Below are 20,413 nucleotides of genomic sequence, written 5' to 3' on the forward strand. Positions count from 1 at the left end.
CCAAGTAATTATTCACTATTGTAATGCATTGGCTGTATGAAATGAATGGCAGGAATACATGAAATGTATAAATCTTGCTTTTATTTGGAGAACCAAGAAATGTTTCTACAGTGCAGACACCCAAACACCATACAAAACTATGCACACATCCTGTGTACCTCGTTCAACTTTTATTCCCAGAGTGAATAGCTTCATTTAAAATGGCAGTTCGTTCTTGCAGAATTTATGGACCGTGTGATTCTAGTATGTTCAAAGAAAAATGGTCAAAAACACAATACATTATCTTTTGAGGTACAGAAGACATTGAATGAAGCCACTCAAATCTACCACGTAAAAATCAGACCAACATCTTATTTAATGGCTCGGAGTCATCAGTGGACGGAACTTCAGGCCTGTTGCTAATGGCCAACATGGGAGCGACGCACAGTAAGAAGGATGGAGTGATTGGAAACTGTCTGCTCTGTCGTTGGACACAAAGTTAACTGGATGGATGGCTCAACACAGGGCCTTGATGGATTTCTGGAGGGAAAGAGTACTTTTATACCTGGATATGCAAGTGCAACTGGGTGTCTAAAATGATGTAGCGGAGGCTTGGTTGTTGTGTATGAATGGATGGGAATGCCACGGCACGGCCTTTGGTCGAGTGGGGTGGGGTTTGTGCTGCAATGGGGCTTGTTTGAAGCAGACGGTAAAGTGACGCACCTGTGCAAAGTCTACTCAAGCATGGTGTTGGACTACTACTAGCAAAACGTGGCTTTGCCAGGGGATTGAGATACTGCATAGCTTTTGCAGGAGAGTCAGTGGGCTCGTTCATGACGGCGCACTGCAAAATTACATTGCACTCTGATAGGCACTCAATATGCGCAGCATGTCGTATGTCAAACGCGACCACAACTGAACTGAGGGCGTTTCCCAATGTCTAGCGTGCGTCCCTCGAAGTTTGTCAGCCTTCGTAATCACGTCCAGTGATTGGATACTCCGTAGTTCACTAAAGAGTATCCAATCACTGGGCATGACTAATTAGGCTGACACACTACCAAGGCTCATAAACTTGACATTGGGAAATTGTGCGAGTTGACGTTGCTAGGTATGTCACTAAACCATGGGCCCCCTGAGAGCTTCACGTGGGGTCCACAGGGTCGGCCCCACTCCACTGGAGAGCTCAGTCTTCCTGCAGGATGTAGCTGCTAGCGAAGGCCAGGATGGGCGCCCCTGTGGGGACACCAGGGAAGGGACCGGAAGAGCCTGCGATGTCGATGTGGGAGTAAGGCAGCGGCACGTCCGAGTCCACTCCATGCTGCAAGGAGGAAGAAATGCAATTTGTTAAATATAGCACAGTATCCAAATTATATGGTTGAGTCAGTGTTGATACACATACAGACACACATTCACACCAGCTCTGGAGGCTGCCAAGAAGGCGCCAATTGTACAGGGTTCAATGTCAGAGAGAGCGCACGCACACAATGCAGTACGGAAAAATGTGAAGACTAAAACTCCACCAAGTAATTAACTAATATTTACGAAAAATCTGAACTGCTTTAAATATTCATGGAAAGATCAAATTTGGCAGTAGACAGCACAGTTTCAATGAGCAGCGTAGTTGCAATACCTACTCTGGCCACCATCTTACACAGTGCACCTTTAAGAAGATCAGCTAGTCTCTGGTCATCGGCTTCCAAATCTCTTTGAAACTTGGTCCGACCAAGACCATAATTAACATTTCCCAAACGGTATGGTTGACCAGCCTCCCTTGGTTTGCTACTGGTTGTTTGCTTCCCAAAAAAGTGGGAGGAGTTCCCAATTTTTCTGGAGCTCAGAATGCTCAGCTAGTTTGGTTACCTTGTCCAGGCCAGAGGCCATGATTAAGGCGGAGGGTGTCTGGCTATAAATGTACTTTGCTGATCCACACATGTACAAATGGTTCACATTAAAAGTAGAAAAGGATAGTAAACAGAAAGCAAGCATCTGGATATACATCACAGTGTATGGTCGTCTAGCCTCTGTCTACCTTGTCCAGGCCGGAGGCCATGATGAGGAAGGCGGAGGGCGTCTGGTGTCCGCGGGGCGTCATGGTGGACGGCAGGTTGTTGGCCTGCAGGATCTCCTCATACTCAGACTTGCCGCGGTGGGCCTCGTAGTCCTCACGCCGGATGCGGGACACCTCGAACACATCGCCCAGCTGGTCACCCGCTATGACAGGTCAGATGAGGGAGAGTTAGTGCGGTCCACGATAGATCAAACAGGAAAGAGCCATGGGAGTGAGAGTTAAACTCATCCCATTGACCTCTGAGTTCCAATTTTATTGGGAGGAATTTGGGGAAAAACTGGTCCTCTGGGACTTCTAATTGTGTACCCCAGGCTGGTATAGCCTCTATAGCCTAGTAAGGCAGCCAGAAGTTTCCCATGTCCCCAACCCTCCTTTCAGCACCTGCCCCCCAAAATGTTTTTGCACGCCACTACTCTGGACTCCGTTTCTCGATTTTTGTCGTTGCTAACCGTCTTAAGTCGGTCTTGAGTTGGTCGTAAGTTGCTCTTGAGTTGGTCTTAAGTTGCTCTTGAGTTGATCTTAAGTTGGTCTTCAGTTGGTCTTTAGACGCAAGACCGACCGAAGTCGCGACCAACCTTTGGACGTACGTACGTACGTTCTCAGACACGAGGAAGTCTTCGGAAATGCTTGGAGTGTCTCGCCTCAGCTCGGCTGCATTGGTCGCAATCAAAGTAGTGACGGCGTCATGATTCACGTGGCTGTCAGATACAATAATTACAACGCTATCAAAGTCCACAAATCTTTGTCAACACAACCGTGCCCTCAAAACCATCCCTCTTCGACAGCAGAAACCAAATAATACATTACATGTCACAATGTCTTATATTTTATTCCGGTTTTGCTAAATCAATTTACGATAAGTCTTCAGTAACTTCTCTCAGAAACCGGTGGTTGGTGGATGAGTGGTTGTCATGCCTTGCCGGAGGGTAATAGCAATGATTCTAGACCCGAAGGGATAAATGTATGCATGGACTTTTAAATCTCCAACATCCATAATATTCTCCTCTGAGTCCGCTTGAGTCCGAGTCCGAGTTGAGACAATATGTTGTCGCAGTGGGAAACAAATACCCACGCGCGCACAACGTGGTCGGATTGCGCACACATTGTGAACATTTCTACTATGTCATTGTTGTCTATAGACTACGCTACACGAACTCCAACCCATCGCAACCCTGGGGAAAAAATGCAGCTTAATGAAATAATGTGAGGATAGCCTACTCTGAAAGGCATGCGACATCACATTGGGATCATTTGAATCATTGCACATTTACTTAACGCAGCCCGCTGTCATATGCGCGAGGCAGAGGGTTGAGAATATGGACACACACACACGCGCGCGCGCGCGCGCTCGCTCGCTCGCTTGCTACTGATATGTTGCGCTGTCTTTGGGTCTCTGTTTTGGGTCAGATATGTGTAACCTACGTTGTTACCCATGTCTCTACCTTGAAGTGACGAACTGGTTGCTTGGGGCTTTTTACAACGATTCAAGAAAGGAGGGACAGCTGTGAAGGTGGTTGCTGGAGAAAGCGCGGTCTTACTGTAGTTGAAGTAATTTTTAAAAAGGCTTCAGCTGTGGATACCCCAAGGGATGCCTTCATTGCGATAGGGCACCAAGTTAAGTCATTTCCCTTTGAACAACAACACAGAGTGGACAGTTCAATGCTGCTTGAAATGATAACTGAAAGGAATCGATCATTCTAAAATATATATTTGGTTGTTTATGTCGTCTTCCTGCCTGCACGCCCTTACGCGCAAAATAGGCTACAAGAAAAATAATAGCCATTATGACCTTTACGCGTAAAGATGTGCAGGAAGGGATGATGCACGGAGGGTCCGTCAAACACAGTACACATGACATCTCCATGAAAGTCTTTAAATACTTGCCAACGCAATCATGTCACCGAAATCCATCCCCAATAACCAAATGTCGGTCTACATATCACTGTAGCATAATCACTCCAAATAACTACACAGAAATGGCCGGTGAAAGCGTGATGGCATGTATACTATCCTAATTCTCACTTGCTGGTGGTAACTGGTAACATATCCATTTCGGCTGAATTTTAAATTAAGCGCAGGTGCCTTATCTGCACAACAGTAGGCCTATATCCAGTATATCCACTTCCACTCTCTCTCTCTCTCTCTCTCTCTCTCACTCTCTCTCTCTCTCAGGCTGGCGCGCGTGCAATTCGAGCATATTCGCAACTCTCTGCCTCCTCTCCCTCGTGCGCAGTGACAGTGGACCGCGTGGCTGACGCCATTGCGAAGTTATTTGGCGCGATTTTATTGTGCAGTGATATATACAGCGACATTTGGTTATTGGGGTGGATTTTGGGGGCATGATTGTCTTCACAGGTATTTAACGACTTTCATAAAGATGTCATGTGTAGCCTACTTTGTTTGACGCACCTTTCAATCTTTCTGCACATCTTCAGGCACAATGCTCTTAATGGCAATTCTTTTTCTTGTGGCCTACGTTGGACGTAAGGACTTGCTGGCAGGAAGACGGCATACACAACCAAATATATTTAAAATTGTCTAATCATTGGACATTTTGTGTGGTAAAAGTTAGACGCTTGTGCACTTGGTGGCAGTAATCAATCACTGTCACTTGAACTCTGCCTGAACCTGCCCCAAGACGCTGAAATGTCAGGAGCAAGAACAACTTAAGACCAACTCAAGACCAAGCCGGAAGACTGTCTTACGAGCGACTTAAGACCTTGGTTACAACGTTGGTCTTAAGAACGAACAAAATGGCTAACGTCGTTAGCAAAGGCACTGTCGAGAAACAACCCCCTGGGTTGTGTGTGCAACTGTATGGTCTGCTGAAGGTTCATCAAGTCAAACCTAGTTGCACATGCCACAGTGCACCGTATAATAATCTTTTTCACTACTTGTATCGTCTGTTTTACTCTTTACATTTGCTGGCTTGCTCCAAACAAACGGCATCTGGCCAGGGCAATAACACCTTGTGGCCCACTCAAGTAAAGCAAAGCCTTTTGATTAACAGTTTCGGTAAGCAGCAAAGCTTATTACATCTTCAAGCATCATTGTAATCAGCTGTATCAATGCCAGCGTGCTTGTGACTAGGTAGTCATCATAAGCTCCCTGTCGGTTGTTAAGAGCTGGGTAAACACTAGAGGCTTAGTATAGGCTGACATGATGCTGACGCTAGATTAGCAGTCTTGGCTTCAGGCCCGGCAGCATAGTGAACATAATATAGAGAGGCAACAGCTGGCGGAGAGAAGAGAGAAGCAACACAATAATTACAACCGTTTGATTCTTAATACACCCTACTCCACCTTTAAATGGCAGCTGTGTTTGTTTGTGTACGTGTACGTGTGTGTACGTGTGAGTGTACGTGTGCGTGTGCGCCTGAGGCTATGAGGCTCACCTTCCATCACGTTATGGCCGTTTGATTCTGAATACACCCCACACCATTTGAGATGGCAGGCACGTGTGGTGTGTGGTGTGTGTGTGTGTGTGTCTCCTCCGGAGGCTGTGTGCAGCTCACCTGTCTGCATCTTCTGGGCGGTTCCAGAGCGGTGGGCAGCTCCATTGTCCATGATGATCTGGGAGGGAGCGATTGCAGAGAGGAAATGGAAGAGAAGGGAGGAAGAATGAAGAAAAAATGAATGAAAAGGATGAAAAACGTAAATAGAAAGACAATGATGCACTAGACATTTTAGATGTTTTAAGAACAAAAGACAACACACTTCAGGTCTTTTTTGTGCAAAGTTTTACTTGACTTGACAGAGTCTGTGAGTCAAGTAAAGCTTTGCGCAAAAAAGACCTGAAGTGTGCAGATTGTCTTTTTGTACAGAAACTTCAATTGAATCCTGCACCTTCTAAACAGATGAGCGGTGACCCATCACAACTTTAGATTTTTTTTTTAAACAAAGAGATGCTGTTGGAAGAGACCAGTGTGTGAGTGATACTTACGGAGTAGTTGGGCCCCATGGCACGGATGGCATGTCCAGTCAGGGTGGCGATGGTAAACAACTGTGGACACTCCTCTTTCACAGCCTGTCAAACACAAACACACAAGCATGATATTTGTAGCCTGATCATCGACTTTCAAATCTCTTCGAGACTTGGTCTGACCAAGAGCTTAAAAATCAATGTTTCCCAAACGGCATTATTGACTTGCTTCCCTAGGCGTGCTAGTGGTTGACTGGTGTCCGACAAAGTGGGTGGAGTTCATGATTTTTCTGGAGATCAGAAACGATATTTGCATTGCTCTTGGCCTGACAAGAAGCAATGCCGAAAGTGTTTAGTCACTAGGAGGGCGCGGCCTAGCTATGTTATTTGCAGTCAGGTCTCTAAATTAACTTTTTTCAACACTAGTCAAAAGGGCTAGGAGATGTTGGTCTGACAAGCCAAACACACTCACAAATAATGGGTCAAAGTGGCTAGTAAGTTTGTCTGTTCTACCAGCCAAATTGAAATTTCACCAGGATTTGGCCAATTGGCTGGTATTCATTTTACATTACATTACATTAGTATTTAGCAGACGCCTTTGTTCAAAGCAACTTACAAGGAGCAATTTAAACAAGAACAGGGTAAGGTACAGTGTACAGTTGCAACACTTTAATGCATTGTCCTCTTCTTTACTCTTTGAAGGACAATGCTATCAAAGCAGCAAAAAGGTAAACAAAAGACCTCCAGGTGCAGTGTACAGTTGCAACACTGACAACATTGTCAAGCACAAGGTTATAGAAGCAACATTAAATAATAGGAAGGTAACAAGGCAAATTGGACAATAAGCAAGACATCTAGGTGCAGTGTACAGTTGTAACACTGGCAACAATGTCCAACACAGTGATAAATAAAAAATAAGTAAAGGATTTAAAAACACTTATAGCCCTGTTTGTAGTCCATGTTGGTGACTGAGCCCTGAGGAAGGACTGTTCCGACCCGTCCGTCCTAAACCTTGGCGATTAAATGAACAAAGGGATTTAAGTATGCAGACAGTTTTTTTTCTTAGTTCAGTTTTTGTTTGTGTTTGTATTCAAACGGATTACACAGCGATTAGAAGGTGCCAGATTAGTCGACATTAGTGAAAATAATATTTCAAAATAACGCAGAACGTCAGAAATCGTTAATAGTATAAAGGAACACAACGCCTGACATACAAAGACATTAGTCATGTCCTGACAGGCCTGAGAGGCAGAGAGATGAGATAAACAGAAGAAGACAATAAATAGAAAAACTAGACAAAGGCAAAATAATAAAAAAGGAAAGAATTTTTTTAAATTCCAGATTTATATGCAATTGGCTTTCAGTACACATCAGTGCGGAGATCAGAGCCACTGAGATGGGGAAAAAGAGCATCGTCTTTGCTGGCCGTGCAATAGAACACTGGAATAAGAACAAAAGAAAAGCTCTCAGACAAAACCGAAAACTTGGAGAAGCACAAGACACTAGAGAAGTACAAAGCCAGACTGACTCATGGAACAGCTGAGGCGATGACAATGGGGAAATGGAATAGAGGAGGACACAGAGTGCCTGGCAAAGACCAAGTTTTAAAATAGTGTTTCTCAACGGAGGCTCTACAGCCCCCCCAGCGGGTGTCAGGGAGCCCTTGCAGATAGCTAAGGAGGGGACATGTGAGGTGGGGGCATTTGTTCAAAAAAAGGCTGAGAACCACTGTCTCAAAAGTAAGACTACACTGGGCATCACAGGGAATGGAAAAAGACTAGCTTTTCAACAAAAAAGACAAAAAGTGTGGAAAAGCATCTGGGACATCACAGTGGCAGACCAAACTGGTGATGCCAATGCTTTGTCACATTACTGCACATTGAAGTTGCAATGGTGTGTGTGTGTGCCTGTGCGCGTGTGTGCCTGTGTGTGTGGGGGTGAGTGGCAGCATGTGTGTGTTTGCGCGCCAGTATGTGTGTGTGTGCCTGTGTGTGTGCCAGTATGTGTGTGTGTGCCTGTGTGTGTGCCAGTATGTGTGTGTGCCTGTGTGTGTATACAGGAGGGATGGGGGTGGGCAGCTATTTTCCAAGACACAGATGAATTGCAAAAAAGCGAAATCTGGAACTTGCAAATAAAAATGTATGACAGAAAACCTGTCAGTCCTCACCGTCTACACAGTCTACACATCACACTGTGGAAAGCTGATGCTGGTGTGTATGTGTGTGTGTGTGTGTATGTGTGTGTGTGTGTGTGTGTGCTTTAGTGCTATTGTAACTACACACACACACAATAATCTTTTCAGACCATTTGGCACACACCATGCTGCACCATCACTGACACACGTTTAGCACAGACCCCTCTAGAGCACTGATCTCAGCCTTTTCAGGAGCCGACCTGTTACCAAAGATGCAGGGAAAGGCCCACGATACACAATGCAAATCACAGTGCAAAAAGATAGCTTTTCGAACAGGTTGGGGATGGGTTTGGTCTGGGCACAGTTTTATTGTAATGGGAGTCAACTGGAGTTCCCCACAAGTATAGGATTAAATGGTGTGTGTATTGCCTCTTTTCCACACATACGGGTTTTCTGGTAGGCCTACAGCTCGACACAGTGCGTCTCGGCCGCCACTTTTTGCTTTTCGATTGGGCACGACACAGCTCAATCGTAAAGCAAAAAGTGGCGGCCGAGTGGCACTGTGTAGAGCTGTAGGCCTATCAGAAAAACGACAGTGGAAAAGAGGCATATGTTAAACTTGTTACCTGTTCCTTCATCTCACAGAGCAGGTCCACCATGACCATGCGGCCCTCAGCATCAGTGTTGCCCACACGCACACGCCGACCGGCACGGGACACCACCAGCTCATCTGCTACATAGCAGTCTACACACACACAGAGACACACACACACACAGAGACACACACATAATCAAACTAGTGCAAAAAACACACACACACACACACACACACACACTAGCCTGATTATCATCGACGTTCAAATCTCTTCGTCTGACCAAGAGCATAACAATTAACATTTCCCAAACGGCATGCCTGACCCACCTCCCTTGGTTTGCTTATGAGAAGTTCCCGTATTTTCAGGAACTCAGAAAGTACGTGCATTGCTCTTGAACTGACTAGTTGCAACGCTGACAGTGTTGCGTCACTAGTAGCGCTCAGAGCCCCGGTAAAGCTCAGAGCCCCGGTATGAACACGGGTGGTTCGCAGGTAAGCACTTAAGTGCCGAACGTAACAGATGTGGGCACCGGCTCCGTTCTGGTCGGCCTGAAAGCCGTCTAGGAGGGCACAGCCTGGCTACACACACACACACACACACATAAACAAACACGCACGGCTCTAAGTGTATCTGCATGCAAGTTCTCCCTCTTTGATCAACTGGTTATCCATTAACAAGCCATAATAAAATCAATATGCAATAAAATTGGTCAAGTTTCAAGTTCTGGTGTAAAAATCCTACATGGGCAGCCGGTGCCTTATGGTTAGGGAGATGGCCTTAATATCAGAGGGTTGCAGGTTCGAATCCCACCCTTAACTCTCCCCACAGTGCACCTCCATCCATGACTTAAGTGCCCTTGAGCAAGGCACCCAACCACATATTGCTCCAGGGACTGTAACCAATACCCTGTAATGATAATAACTTAATGTCGCTTTGGATGAAATTGTGAGGTAAGTGTAATGTAAATGTAAAAATATGATAAATTAAAAAGGTGCACTGTGTAAGATGTGGCCAGAATAGGTATTCTAGCTATGCTTCCAAATGATATTGTGCTGCCTATTGCCAAATTTGATCTTTTCATGAATATTTACTAAGTAATAAACTAGTATTTACTAGTATGAGCAAAGTTCAATTAGTTTTGCAGCTAAAAATGTCAAGTTCTGGAAATTCAAAATGGCGGACCATGGCGAAGATTTTTTTCATGTATGAAAAGTGCCATTTTCCCAGTCATATTGAATGCTTAGAATTTGATGGTGGTGGAAAGTATTTGTTTAAAAGGTAACATTTGTGAATGGGCATCATGGATTCTGGAAATGAACAGTCAGTCAGTCAGTCAGTGAGTGAGTGAGTCAGTGAGTGAGTGAGTGAGTGAGTGAGTGAGTGAGTGAGGTCAGTGAATGAGTGAGTGAGTGAGGTCAGTCTGAGTGAGTGAGTGAGTGAGTGAGGTCAGTCTGAGTGAGTGAGTGAGTGAGGTCAGTCTGAGTGAGTGAGTGAGTGAGGTCAGTCTGAGTGAGTGAGTGAGGTCAGTGAGGTCAGTCAGTCAGGTCAGTGAGTGAGTGAGTGAGTCAGAGTGAGTGAGTCAGAGTGAGTCAGAGTGAGTGAGTGAGTGAGTGAGTGAGTGAGTGAGTCAGAGTGTGTGTGTTTTCTTTGTGTGTGTGTGTGTGTGTGTGTGTGTCCCTCACCTGAGCCCACGCTGTTGCGTACCATGGCCATGGCTCCCACCACCTTCAGATTTTTGGGCTTGAGTTTGGCGAGCACCTGTTGACGCCACACACACACACACACACACATACAAAAGACATGTAGCCACTCAAACCAAGTCTTAAAATTAGATTACAAATCACTATTTTTGTCTTCAGCATCACATACTTAGTGACATATAATACACACATGCGCAAGTGTACACACACACACACACACACACACACACACACCTCAAAGAAGCCGGCCACGGCTGCAGCTCCGCACTTGTCTCTGTGCATGCCGGCCATCACCCCTCCAGCCTTGATGTCAGCTCCACCGGTGTCATAGGTGATGCCCTACGGGGAGAAAGAAAGAAAGAAAGAAAGAAATGACTGTACTGCCCATTACAAGCCCATACATTGGGTGTGAAAGCTTTCAACTGTATACAGTTATTGATAGCCTTGCAATTGCTTGTGTCCATGTGTGTGTGTGTGTGTGTGTGTGTGTGTGTGTGTGTGTGAATGATGCTGCTCTCACCTTGCCGACCAACATGAGTGTGTGCTTGACCTGGCCCTCTCCACGGTACTGCAGCTTGATCACCCTGGCCTGGTGACGAGGCACAGCTACACACACACACACACACACACACACACACACACACACACACACACACACACACACACACACACACACACACACACACACACACACACAAACACATAAACAAAACATGAAGTATATGCAAAACACAGGCTGTAATCATTGACTTTCAAATCTATTTGAGTTAATTAACGTATCCCAAATGGTATGCTTGACCTGCCTTCCTTGGTTTGCTAATGGTTGTTTGCTTCCCGACAAATTGGGAGGACTTCTTGATTTTTCAGGAGCTCAGAAACGATATTTGTATTGCTCTTGGCATGACAAGAAGCAACACTGAAGGTGTTGCGTCACTAGGAGGGCACGGCCTGGCTAGAGGAACTGTTGAACTGAGAAACATTTAGTGGAGGGTGAGGTGAACTCCACGGAAATTTGAATGGAAATGTCCCAAATTTATCCAATTGCTAACATTTGTCCAGGTCATTGAAGTCAATTTTCCTCTTGGAGCAGGCGACAGTCTTTCTTAATAATTGAAACTCTGAGGGTGCTGGCCCAAATGTTCAATTGACTATTTCAATTTTCTATTTGACTGGCCGACTAGCCAGTTTCTGGATTAACCCAGAGCCATACAGAGGGAGAGTTACGCAAATGGAGGACCAGGAAAGAAATTGCAGCCCCGCCTTTCAATAGAACCACCACATAAAAAGCCAAAAATAAGGACTAACGAACTATACTGCGGGGTAATAATCACCACAAATATGTAAACTATCAACTGTCTCGGTGATGATAATCACAACAGTTTTACCATCTTTGATGTTTATCTGAAGTTATTACTACAAATAGCGAGTCTTGTCATATTCCCTGCATTGCATTTGCTGTGTGCTATGCCCACTTCTAGGCACTAACATTCGCAATGCTAAGCAGTTCTGAGACGCTAAAACAGCTAATTTTGCCAATGCGGAAGTCGGCCCTAGGACACAGTGGAGATTGCCCGACTCTCCTACTGTATGGATTAACCAGCTTTCTGGTAACAAGACCAACCCCCTGCGAGAACGTCAGTTCCAGACCCTCTGTAGGCCTCCGAATGAAATTTGAGCAAGGGGATGATAAAATCCAGGAGGGTATATGATGTAGGCGGCATTGGTGCATTTCTGCAGGTTGGGATGTAACTGCAACTGTCCCGCGCATCACACTCACCATTGGCACAGCGGTTGACAGCAGCCAGGCAGGGGTACTCCTTCTCAAACAAGCCAGCATCCTTCAACACTTGCACCTGGAACGAACACGAACACAGACAGACAGAAGAAGGAGTGAGACAGAGATCACAATCTAAAGGAGAATGAAAGACAAACAAGAGAGTGAGGCAGAGAAACTTCCAGAGATGCAGTACAGTGCAGTGTGGATCAGAGACACAGTTCAATTGGGACGCTACGCTATGAATCATCCCTCAGTTTGCAGGTGCATCAGAGTGGGACAAATATCACTCCAAAGAACAGGCTGGAGAAGGCTGCAGCTTTGTTTTTAAACATTTATTTCGTACTTACACCCGACTGACGGTTCGGTGTTGCTACACCTTCCTCAGAGTCAACAGTAGAGATCAGAGATACTTAGTCAATCCTAATGTTAACGAATATACATATACTGTGTAGTGCAAGTATTTAAGCTAAACAGTACCGATGCATGCAGTGTTCATATGTATGATGACAGTCATGACACTGCACTTTAAATAAGCTGAACATTATTGAAATGAATTGTGCTGAGAAACCCAGAGCCAGAGTGGTTGCAGGATAGTGCGTGTGTGTGTGTGTGCGTGCGTGCGTGCGTGCGTGCGTGGTGTCTGACCTCCACAGGGCTGTTCTTGAAGAGCTCCTCGCAATATTCGGCCACCCGAGGGGCTGCCATGCGCTCCGGGTCCGAGCCACCAATGTCCCGACACACCAGCCTACGCGGAGGGAAACCGGCGCCAATGAACATGCGTTAAGCACAATTAACACAGTAGACATCACAATACCATTAAACCACCAATACCAACACCAACACTAGGGGTGTAAATCACAGCCTCCATGACGATACGATGCGGTATCGATTTCTTAAAACAGGGATTCAATTCTTTTCAATACTTAAGAATTCCCCACGATACAATGCGATTCGATTAGATTTTTTTTCAATTGATTTTCCACTTCTATTATGTTATGGAGTTAGGGCATTGCACAGGTGCCAGTGTTTTGTTTATTTGCCCCACGATACGATGCAATTCGATTTAATCACCAGCTAATACATCCATACATTTCGATAATTATTTACACCCCTACAAAATACCATCAGTGTATTAGAAATACTATTGTGGGCACAGCTTGTAGGAGTTCGATACTAAATATGTCCTCAAATGTGAGTTGCTTTGGAAAAACGTCTGGCAAATGAAATGTAATGAATATCAATGTTGAATTTACCAGAGTACTCATAATCATCTCAATGGCATAGAAAGACCAATCAAATGTTCCTTCACTGAGAAACAATGTCCCAAAGGCATGACACGGTTGAAATTAGTTTGACTTTAAATACAGTGTTTAATACCACTCATGTTGTGATGGAAAGTTCTTTCTGACGTACTTTGCAACGATGGTCAAAGCTGCACAAAACTGAATGCACCTATTCACTCACACACGGAAATAGATAAAGCCCTACCGTCCACTCTCCAGTGCAGTGGCCAGCTCAATGAGCTTGTTGCCCCTCTCCCGGTCGCTAGCCCACACGCCCAGCACTGCCACCTTGTGGGGGGAGTTCCTCACTTCACGAAGCTCCAGTGGCTGAAACAGAAATGAAAATAGAGTTCTTCAGTAACGCGGAAGCATGTAGTAGATTGTAGTCTTTAATGTTAGCATTTAAGGACTTCCTGGTTCGTATCGGCTTCCGGCCTCCATTGAGAATGAATAGGGGTAAATTTCAAATAAGCTCCGAGTGCAAGCACGCGCTTAGCGAACCCCCGCAAACTGTCGAGGGTGTTAAAAATAGGCTGTAGGTATGACATGGTTGATCATTTTGTGTCAAACTTCGACATAAATACGATGTTGCGTCCATATGCTAAACCCGGAAGCTTTTGGCGACTACAGAAGCGGCGCCTGTATCTAACGGCATGTACGTGCAGAGGGTTGTACCCATGGCAACCAAAGGAAAGTATGTAGTTCGGAAGTTTTAATGATCAGAAAGGGGTTAGCAATATTGAATTATAATCGTCATGATTTAACATGTGAATACACCAACATGATGATACGATCCGTTCCACTAATGAGAAAGGGATGCGGGGACACGCTAATGTTCGTTGTTGCCGTGCAACTTATATTTTTGCCAAACCTGAATCTCTATGGCGTTTTGCAATGTAAAAAAATCGCCATCGAACCGGTAGTCCAAACGCCGCATACAAGTTGACGTCAACGCTGAAGAGCTCTATGACAACATCTCATCAGACTGTAATGGTCTTCCTCATCCATACCGATGTAGACAGAGATGAAAAAAACTGTGTGATTTACCAACTGCTAATTACATTATGTGACACACACACACACACACACACACACACACACACACACACACACACACACACACGATTTATGTGCACTGTGTTGTCAACATTTAAAGGTGTGGGTAAGTAAGTAGAGCTCTGACCAGGTAGAGTGCTTGGAGGGCTCCCAGCAGACCAACCAGGGTGCTCTTCTCATAGCTGCTGTGAGCCGGACACAACAGGAGAGGGCGCTGAAGACCAGCTTTCATAGCCCTTCAAAAGGAGCACAGTGCCACAGCAGAGGAGAAAACAAGAGACCAAGCAGATGAGGCACAGTGACTTCAGAAAAGAGAAAACCAAAGACAAGAGTGCTAAGGAGAGGACATGACGAGGTAGCCTGATTATGATCAACTTTTAAATCTGAGACTAGCTCTGACCTAACTCTAAACGATTAACATTTCCCAAATGGCCTGGTTGACCAGTCTCCCTTGGTTTGCTACTGGTTGTTTGCTTCCTAAGAAAGTGGGAGGAGTTCCCATTTTTTTCTGGAATTATATTATATGGAATACAATATTTGTATTGCTCCTAGCCTAACTAGAAGCAATGCTGAAGTTGTTGCGTCACTAGGAGGGAGCAGCCTAGCTAAATGACGAGTAGTGTAGGACACATTTTCAAAGTTTAATCTTTTGCTAAAAAACAGGATGTCCCGGTACAAAATGAATCTGCAACAGTTCCTCGTCACTCTCGGGATGTGCTTCAAATGGAGGGCGTACCATACCTCTTGATACCGTTGCTGGCTGCATCGCTAAAGCGCCTGATGTCGTCATAGTCCCGGTTGACCGGGCCAGTGGAGGCAAACACCAGCCGGTTGCCTGGGAGACCAGGGACTTTCAGGACCACCACCTCTTCACCTAGGCCAGAGTCCACCTGCAGGCGGGAGGCGGAGACAGAGGAGGAGACATCTATTGTCAGGTCTTAAAAAGCAGAAAAAAAGTCTAAACTGACTCCCTTGTTTTCTTTTTCAAAAAACACATTATGTTTATCTCATCAACTATAGTTTGGCCTGTTTGTCAGTGTACAAGATGGTGTTAAAAACCACTGTGTCAACGTTCAGTTCACACGCCTTAAGAAGAACAATCAAAATATTCCCTTTCACTTTCCTTTTGACTCAGACTCACAAGGTAGATAAACTTTCATCTTCACTGATATGGCCCTGATGAAGAGTTCGTCACAGTCCATTATTTTCGGATATTGCATTAATAAGTGCTTCTATCCAGGGTCCTCTTACAGTACCATGGGAGAGCCTACCCGAGACAACCTTGCGGCAGGAATAGCATATATTCACGGTCGCTTAACAAACTTAATCTTGCATCTTAAAGTTAATGCTTCACAGTGACTTGCAGTGAATGAAGCACAAGGACGGTCCCACCTGGAGCAAAGTGGGTTCAGTTGCCTTGGGAATGGATTAGGCAGTGAAGAAAACTGCACACCGATGAACTCCCATTCACGCCATTTTATTTTGTGACGTTTCGGGCCACCCTGGCCCTTCCTCAGACTAAACCTCCAGGGTGGCCCGAAACGTCACAAAATAATATGGCTTAAATGGGAGCTCATCGGTGTGCGGTTTTCTTCACTGCCTATGGATTAACTTTTTTGAACCTGCACCCGAAACCAATCTTTAGATGTGCATGAGATTCGATTGGGAATGGATTAGGCAATCAGACATGGAAGAGGAAGTAGAAGAGGACAAGTTCCATCTTTGTCTTCATCTACGCTATTCCAAGACCAACTTCCTTCCTAATCATTTGCTGCCTAACATATTCCACAGGGCTTTCATAGTGAACAATAGTTCTCTCTAGGGCTGCATGATATCAGAAAAAAAAGATACTCGATAACAGCATGCAATACCTCGATAACGATATTTAGAAATATAGCTATAGAGTGTTTTTCTCGTCACTAATTTGTAGGTCTGTGTGGGGGGCTCGGGGAACGACCGTGGTCCAGTGGTTAGGGAGTTGGAAGTCAGTTCCTGTTCCATGGTTTCAGTGCCCTTGAGCAAGGCACCTTACCCCACATTGCTCCAGGGATTGTAACCAAAACCCTGTACCTAGAATAACTGTAACCTGTGCTTTGGATAAAAGCGCCAGCTAAGTGTAATGTAATGTATTGAAAAAATGACATTTGGAACCACAAGCTGTGTCGTTGCAATGGGAAAGAGATTTGCTTCCTTTAGTGTTTTGTCTCTACAAGTCTGGGGCCAGACTAAACCATCTGGCGGGCCGCATCCTGCCCTCTGGTCTTATGTTTGACACCTCTTTTTTAATATATATATATATATATATATATATATATATATATATATATATATATATATATATATATATTTATATATTAGGGCTTTTGTGCCTTTATTATTTGATAGGACAGCGAACAGACAGGAAATGGCTGGGAGAGACAGTTGGGATCGGGGAGGATCGGAAAATGACCCGGGACGGGAATCGAACCCGGGTTGCCCGCATAGCAGTCCAGTGCCCAGCCGCTAGAGCCACGGCTGGGCCTGTTTGACACCTCTGATCTAGTAGGAATGACATGGTGGGGGGAAGGAAGGGAAGGATGTGTAGCATGCAAGTTGCGATGATCAGCATTTCTTCCTTTGGGTCAAAACGCAGGACGTGCCAATATGCAAGCCAGCCTCTTTAACATTCTTGTATTACATTGAGCCGCCGTATAAGCCAATGTCTGGCGTGATGATAGGCATGCCATTGCGCCCCTTACGGTCTTCACAGATTGATATGAATGCAATTGGTAGCCATGAGGACACCACCATTCAATTGTTTAATTAAAGGGACACTGTGCAGGAAATGGTCAAAAAAAGTACTGCAACTATGCTGCTCAGTGGCAGAACAATTACATACAGGGCCCCAGGGCAAGACACTTATAGGGCCCTCCATACAGCCTGCCATGGTCACAATAGGGCCCCCACTACCAACACAGGAGGGCCCTGGGCCCAGGGGCAAATGCCCTGCTTGCCCTCCCTATAGCTCCGCCCCTGATGCTGCTCATTGAAACTGGGCTGCCTATTGCCAAATTTGATCTTTACATGAAAGTTTACTCAGTAATAAACAAATATTTTCTAGTATGGTCCAAGTATAGTTATTTTTGCAGCTAAAAATGGCTATTTTTGGAAATTCAAAATGGCGGACCATGGAGAAGATCCCCCTTTTCATGTATGAAAAGTGCATTTTTTTCAGTCATAATGAATACTTAGAATTTTATGGTGGTGGTAAGTATTCATGAAAAAGGTAACATTAATGTATGGGAAGCATGAATTCTGGAAATAAACAACTAAAAATCTCAGTGTCCCTTTAAGCACCTTTATTTGTTGGGTCTTACTGAGGAGCGTTCGTGTATAGAGTAGTAGAGTACTTTCATTAATCCTGAGGCACATTACAGTAAACATGTGTGTGTGTGTGTGTGCACGGGCGTGTGTGTGTGGTGTGTGTGTGGTTGGGGTGGGAGAGAGAAAGAAAAAGAAGGAATGAGTATTTGCACATACTGCACTGTAGTCTTCCAGTGGAGCCTTCAGGCATTCCAGCTCCTTGGGCAGCTTGTCATAGCCCTCCGCAACCAAAACTAAGCCATCAAAACTAAAAAAGTAAAACAAAAAAAGACATAAGTAACACACGCGAGTGCCGCACGCAGACACACACACACACACACACACCACCCAACAACAACAAAACAAGCAAGGCCAAAAAAGACAGTGTTCAAGCAACTCAAGTTCCATACTAACAGGGCTCAAAGTTGAATAACTGGTAAAACACTAGTCTATAGTACAGCGGTTTGCAGCTGAGAAGGGGGCAAGCTTGTACTCGATTCCTTACTTGTCTAGTGGCTTATTAACAAGTTCTGCCCCTTAGCAATATCTGCCACCAGCTGATCCAATACAGTGAAAATGTGAGTACTTTATCTTCGTGCATTACAAATGTGATATTGTTAAGATGACATTACGTCAACGCATTTAGACTGCGATGTCTATTTGTAAGCACATCTAGTCTGGGTTGTGTGTTTCTCAAAAGCGTAGTTGCTAGCCAGGTAGCAACTTGGGTAGTTCCAAATGAGATATTGAACAGCAAACAACAAAATAGCTAAGATAGTTAGCAACTACGGCTTAGAGAAATGCATCCCTGCTGGTCTCATTTGAGGCCATGGGGACTGAGCCGTGAGGAGTAGAGAGACCAAAGGTCTGGGGCAAAGTGTCCTTTGGGAGACACACTGGGTGCACACTCCCGTCCTCCACTTGTGCTTGTGGCCTCGCCCCGCCTCCATGGAGAAAACAATTACGTTTTCCAGCTGTCAGCCTAGCCACAACAACATTTGAGGGCCTGTTTTTCATTCAACATCCCAATTACAAATGAGAAAATGACATTAGAACTGTATTTTGCAAGATATTGAATGAATTTTGTGTCGTCAGTGACATCATGAGGACACAAGCAGGCAATTGAACAAGGGAGGACGGAAGTCCGCATATTGGAATCCACCCACTGTTATCATGACAACACGTCAATGTCTCTGATTACCAATCAATTTACAAGGGGGACTGGGAGTCTACTAGACATTTTTTTAGTTTGACACCTAACCTAGGCGGATCTGGGTCAGGGTCAGGCAGGATGACTTACTTCTGGTCCTTGCAATCAGTGGTGCACTCAAGGGGCTGGACTCTGAAAGCAAACAAATACAAACAAAACAAAAACACAATAAACATGACATGCGTAATGGTGCACTTCACAAAATGCAAAATTGCCCATGGTCTTCTTACCCCTGTGAACTTAAAGAACATTGCATTTTTGATACACTTATGCGAGCGGAGGAATTTCATGTTTAATTTCCTTCATGAAGCACCATAGGCCAAACAGAAACAGTTACATAAATCTTGCAGATTCACTTCCTATGACATTTCCTGTCCATGTGACAAAACAATTCTCGCTGATGTAGCAGAAGTAATCAGTGTTCTCCCCTATCCTCCACCATGACTGAGGTACCCGAGTATGTACCCTTAGCACTGCTCCCTTGGGGCACCCCATCATGGGTAAGGTATAAATGCAATTTTGTTGTGTGCAGTGAGAGGAGTGCTGTTGTGTCACAATGACAATGACAACACGAGTTTCCCATGTGAGCCTTCACTTGACCACACGTTTGACATGAGACACTTTTCCCATTGAGAGATGCACAGAACAAGATTTAGCAATAATTTGTTAAGGTGCAAAGTCATTCAACTTGACTTACACAGTGTGCAGTGTTGAGGGCCAAATGCAAAGACAGGGTCTCGCCTATTGTGTGTGTTGCACCCAGGGGTGTCAAAAGTACAAGTAAAATCATGGTGTAAGCTTAAGTACAACACTACACTGACTAGCACAATGATATATATTACATAGCTGTGTTACACCATTTACTCCATTGTAGCCTATCTAAATTAATGTGGTAGACTGTGCTGTTACTGAAAAACTCTAAAAACCTGACAATGATGGTGGTGGCTGCCAGGTCTGTCTTGTGAGACAGAGTACGCCGCGTACACTTGAGCTCACTGACAATGCCAGAGAAAAATGTACAATCAGGTTTGAGCAGTGAGCTTATCTACTTTCTGGAACTTATTAATTTAGCCTGCTGTGCGCGCGACTAAATGCTGCGAAAGATGCATAACCAGATCAGCGAAGTGCAGTGCTATACTTAACAAAACGCATCAATAAAATGCACAAACCGCTTACCTAACAGACATCTCTCCGGCTCGTCTTCCCTGCCACAGAAGGCGGTGAATGAAGCTCGTCAGCTGACCATGTCTACTCAACTTTCAGTCACATGACTTGAGGGAAGCGCAATCATTTGCGGGAACTGATGTTTTTTATTTATAAAAAAGTACGATACACTACCATATGAGG

At 44.8% G+C, this 20,413-nt stretch overlaps 1 protein-coding gene across 1 annotated transcript; it reads right to left on the reverse strand.

The window, feature by feature from the left end:
- Nucleotides 1-64: 64 nt before the first annotated feature.
- Nucleotides 65-20,283, reverse strand: zgc:152830 (uncharacterized protein LOC767682 homolog). The gene is made up of 16 exons (XM_063195378.1): nucleotides 20,243-20,283; nucleotides 19,157-19,198; nucleotides 18,034-18,124; nucleotides 15,256-15,404; nucleotides 14,642-14,750; nucleotides 13,664-13,785; nucleotides 12,821-12,920; nucleotides 12,176-12,251; nucleotides 10,919-11,004; nucleotides 10,633-10,737; nucleotides 10,381-10,456; nucleotides 8,729-8,847; nucleotides 5,990-6,073; nucleotides 5,562-5,619; nucleotides 2,009-2,190; nucleotides 65-1,297 (listed from the first exon to the last, which is right to left on the reverse strand). The coding sequence occupies exons 1-16, from the start codon at nucleotides 20,251-20,253 to the stop codon at nucleotides 1,163-1,165; spliced, it is 1,545 nt and encodes a 514-aa protein (XP_063051448.1). The 5' UTR covers nucleotides 20,254-20,283; the 3' UTR covers nucleotides 65-1,162.
- Between the last annotated feature and the right edge of the window lie 130 nt (nucleotides 20,284-20,413).

Source organism: Engraulis encrasicolus, chromosome 3, assembly GCF_034702125.1.
Source record: "Engraulis encrasicolus isolate BLACKSEA-1 chromosome 3, IST_EnEncr_1.0, whole genome shotgun sequence".
NCBI lineage: Eukaryota > Metazoa > Chordata > Actinopteri > Clupeiformes > Engraulidae > Engraulis > Engraulis encrasicolus.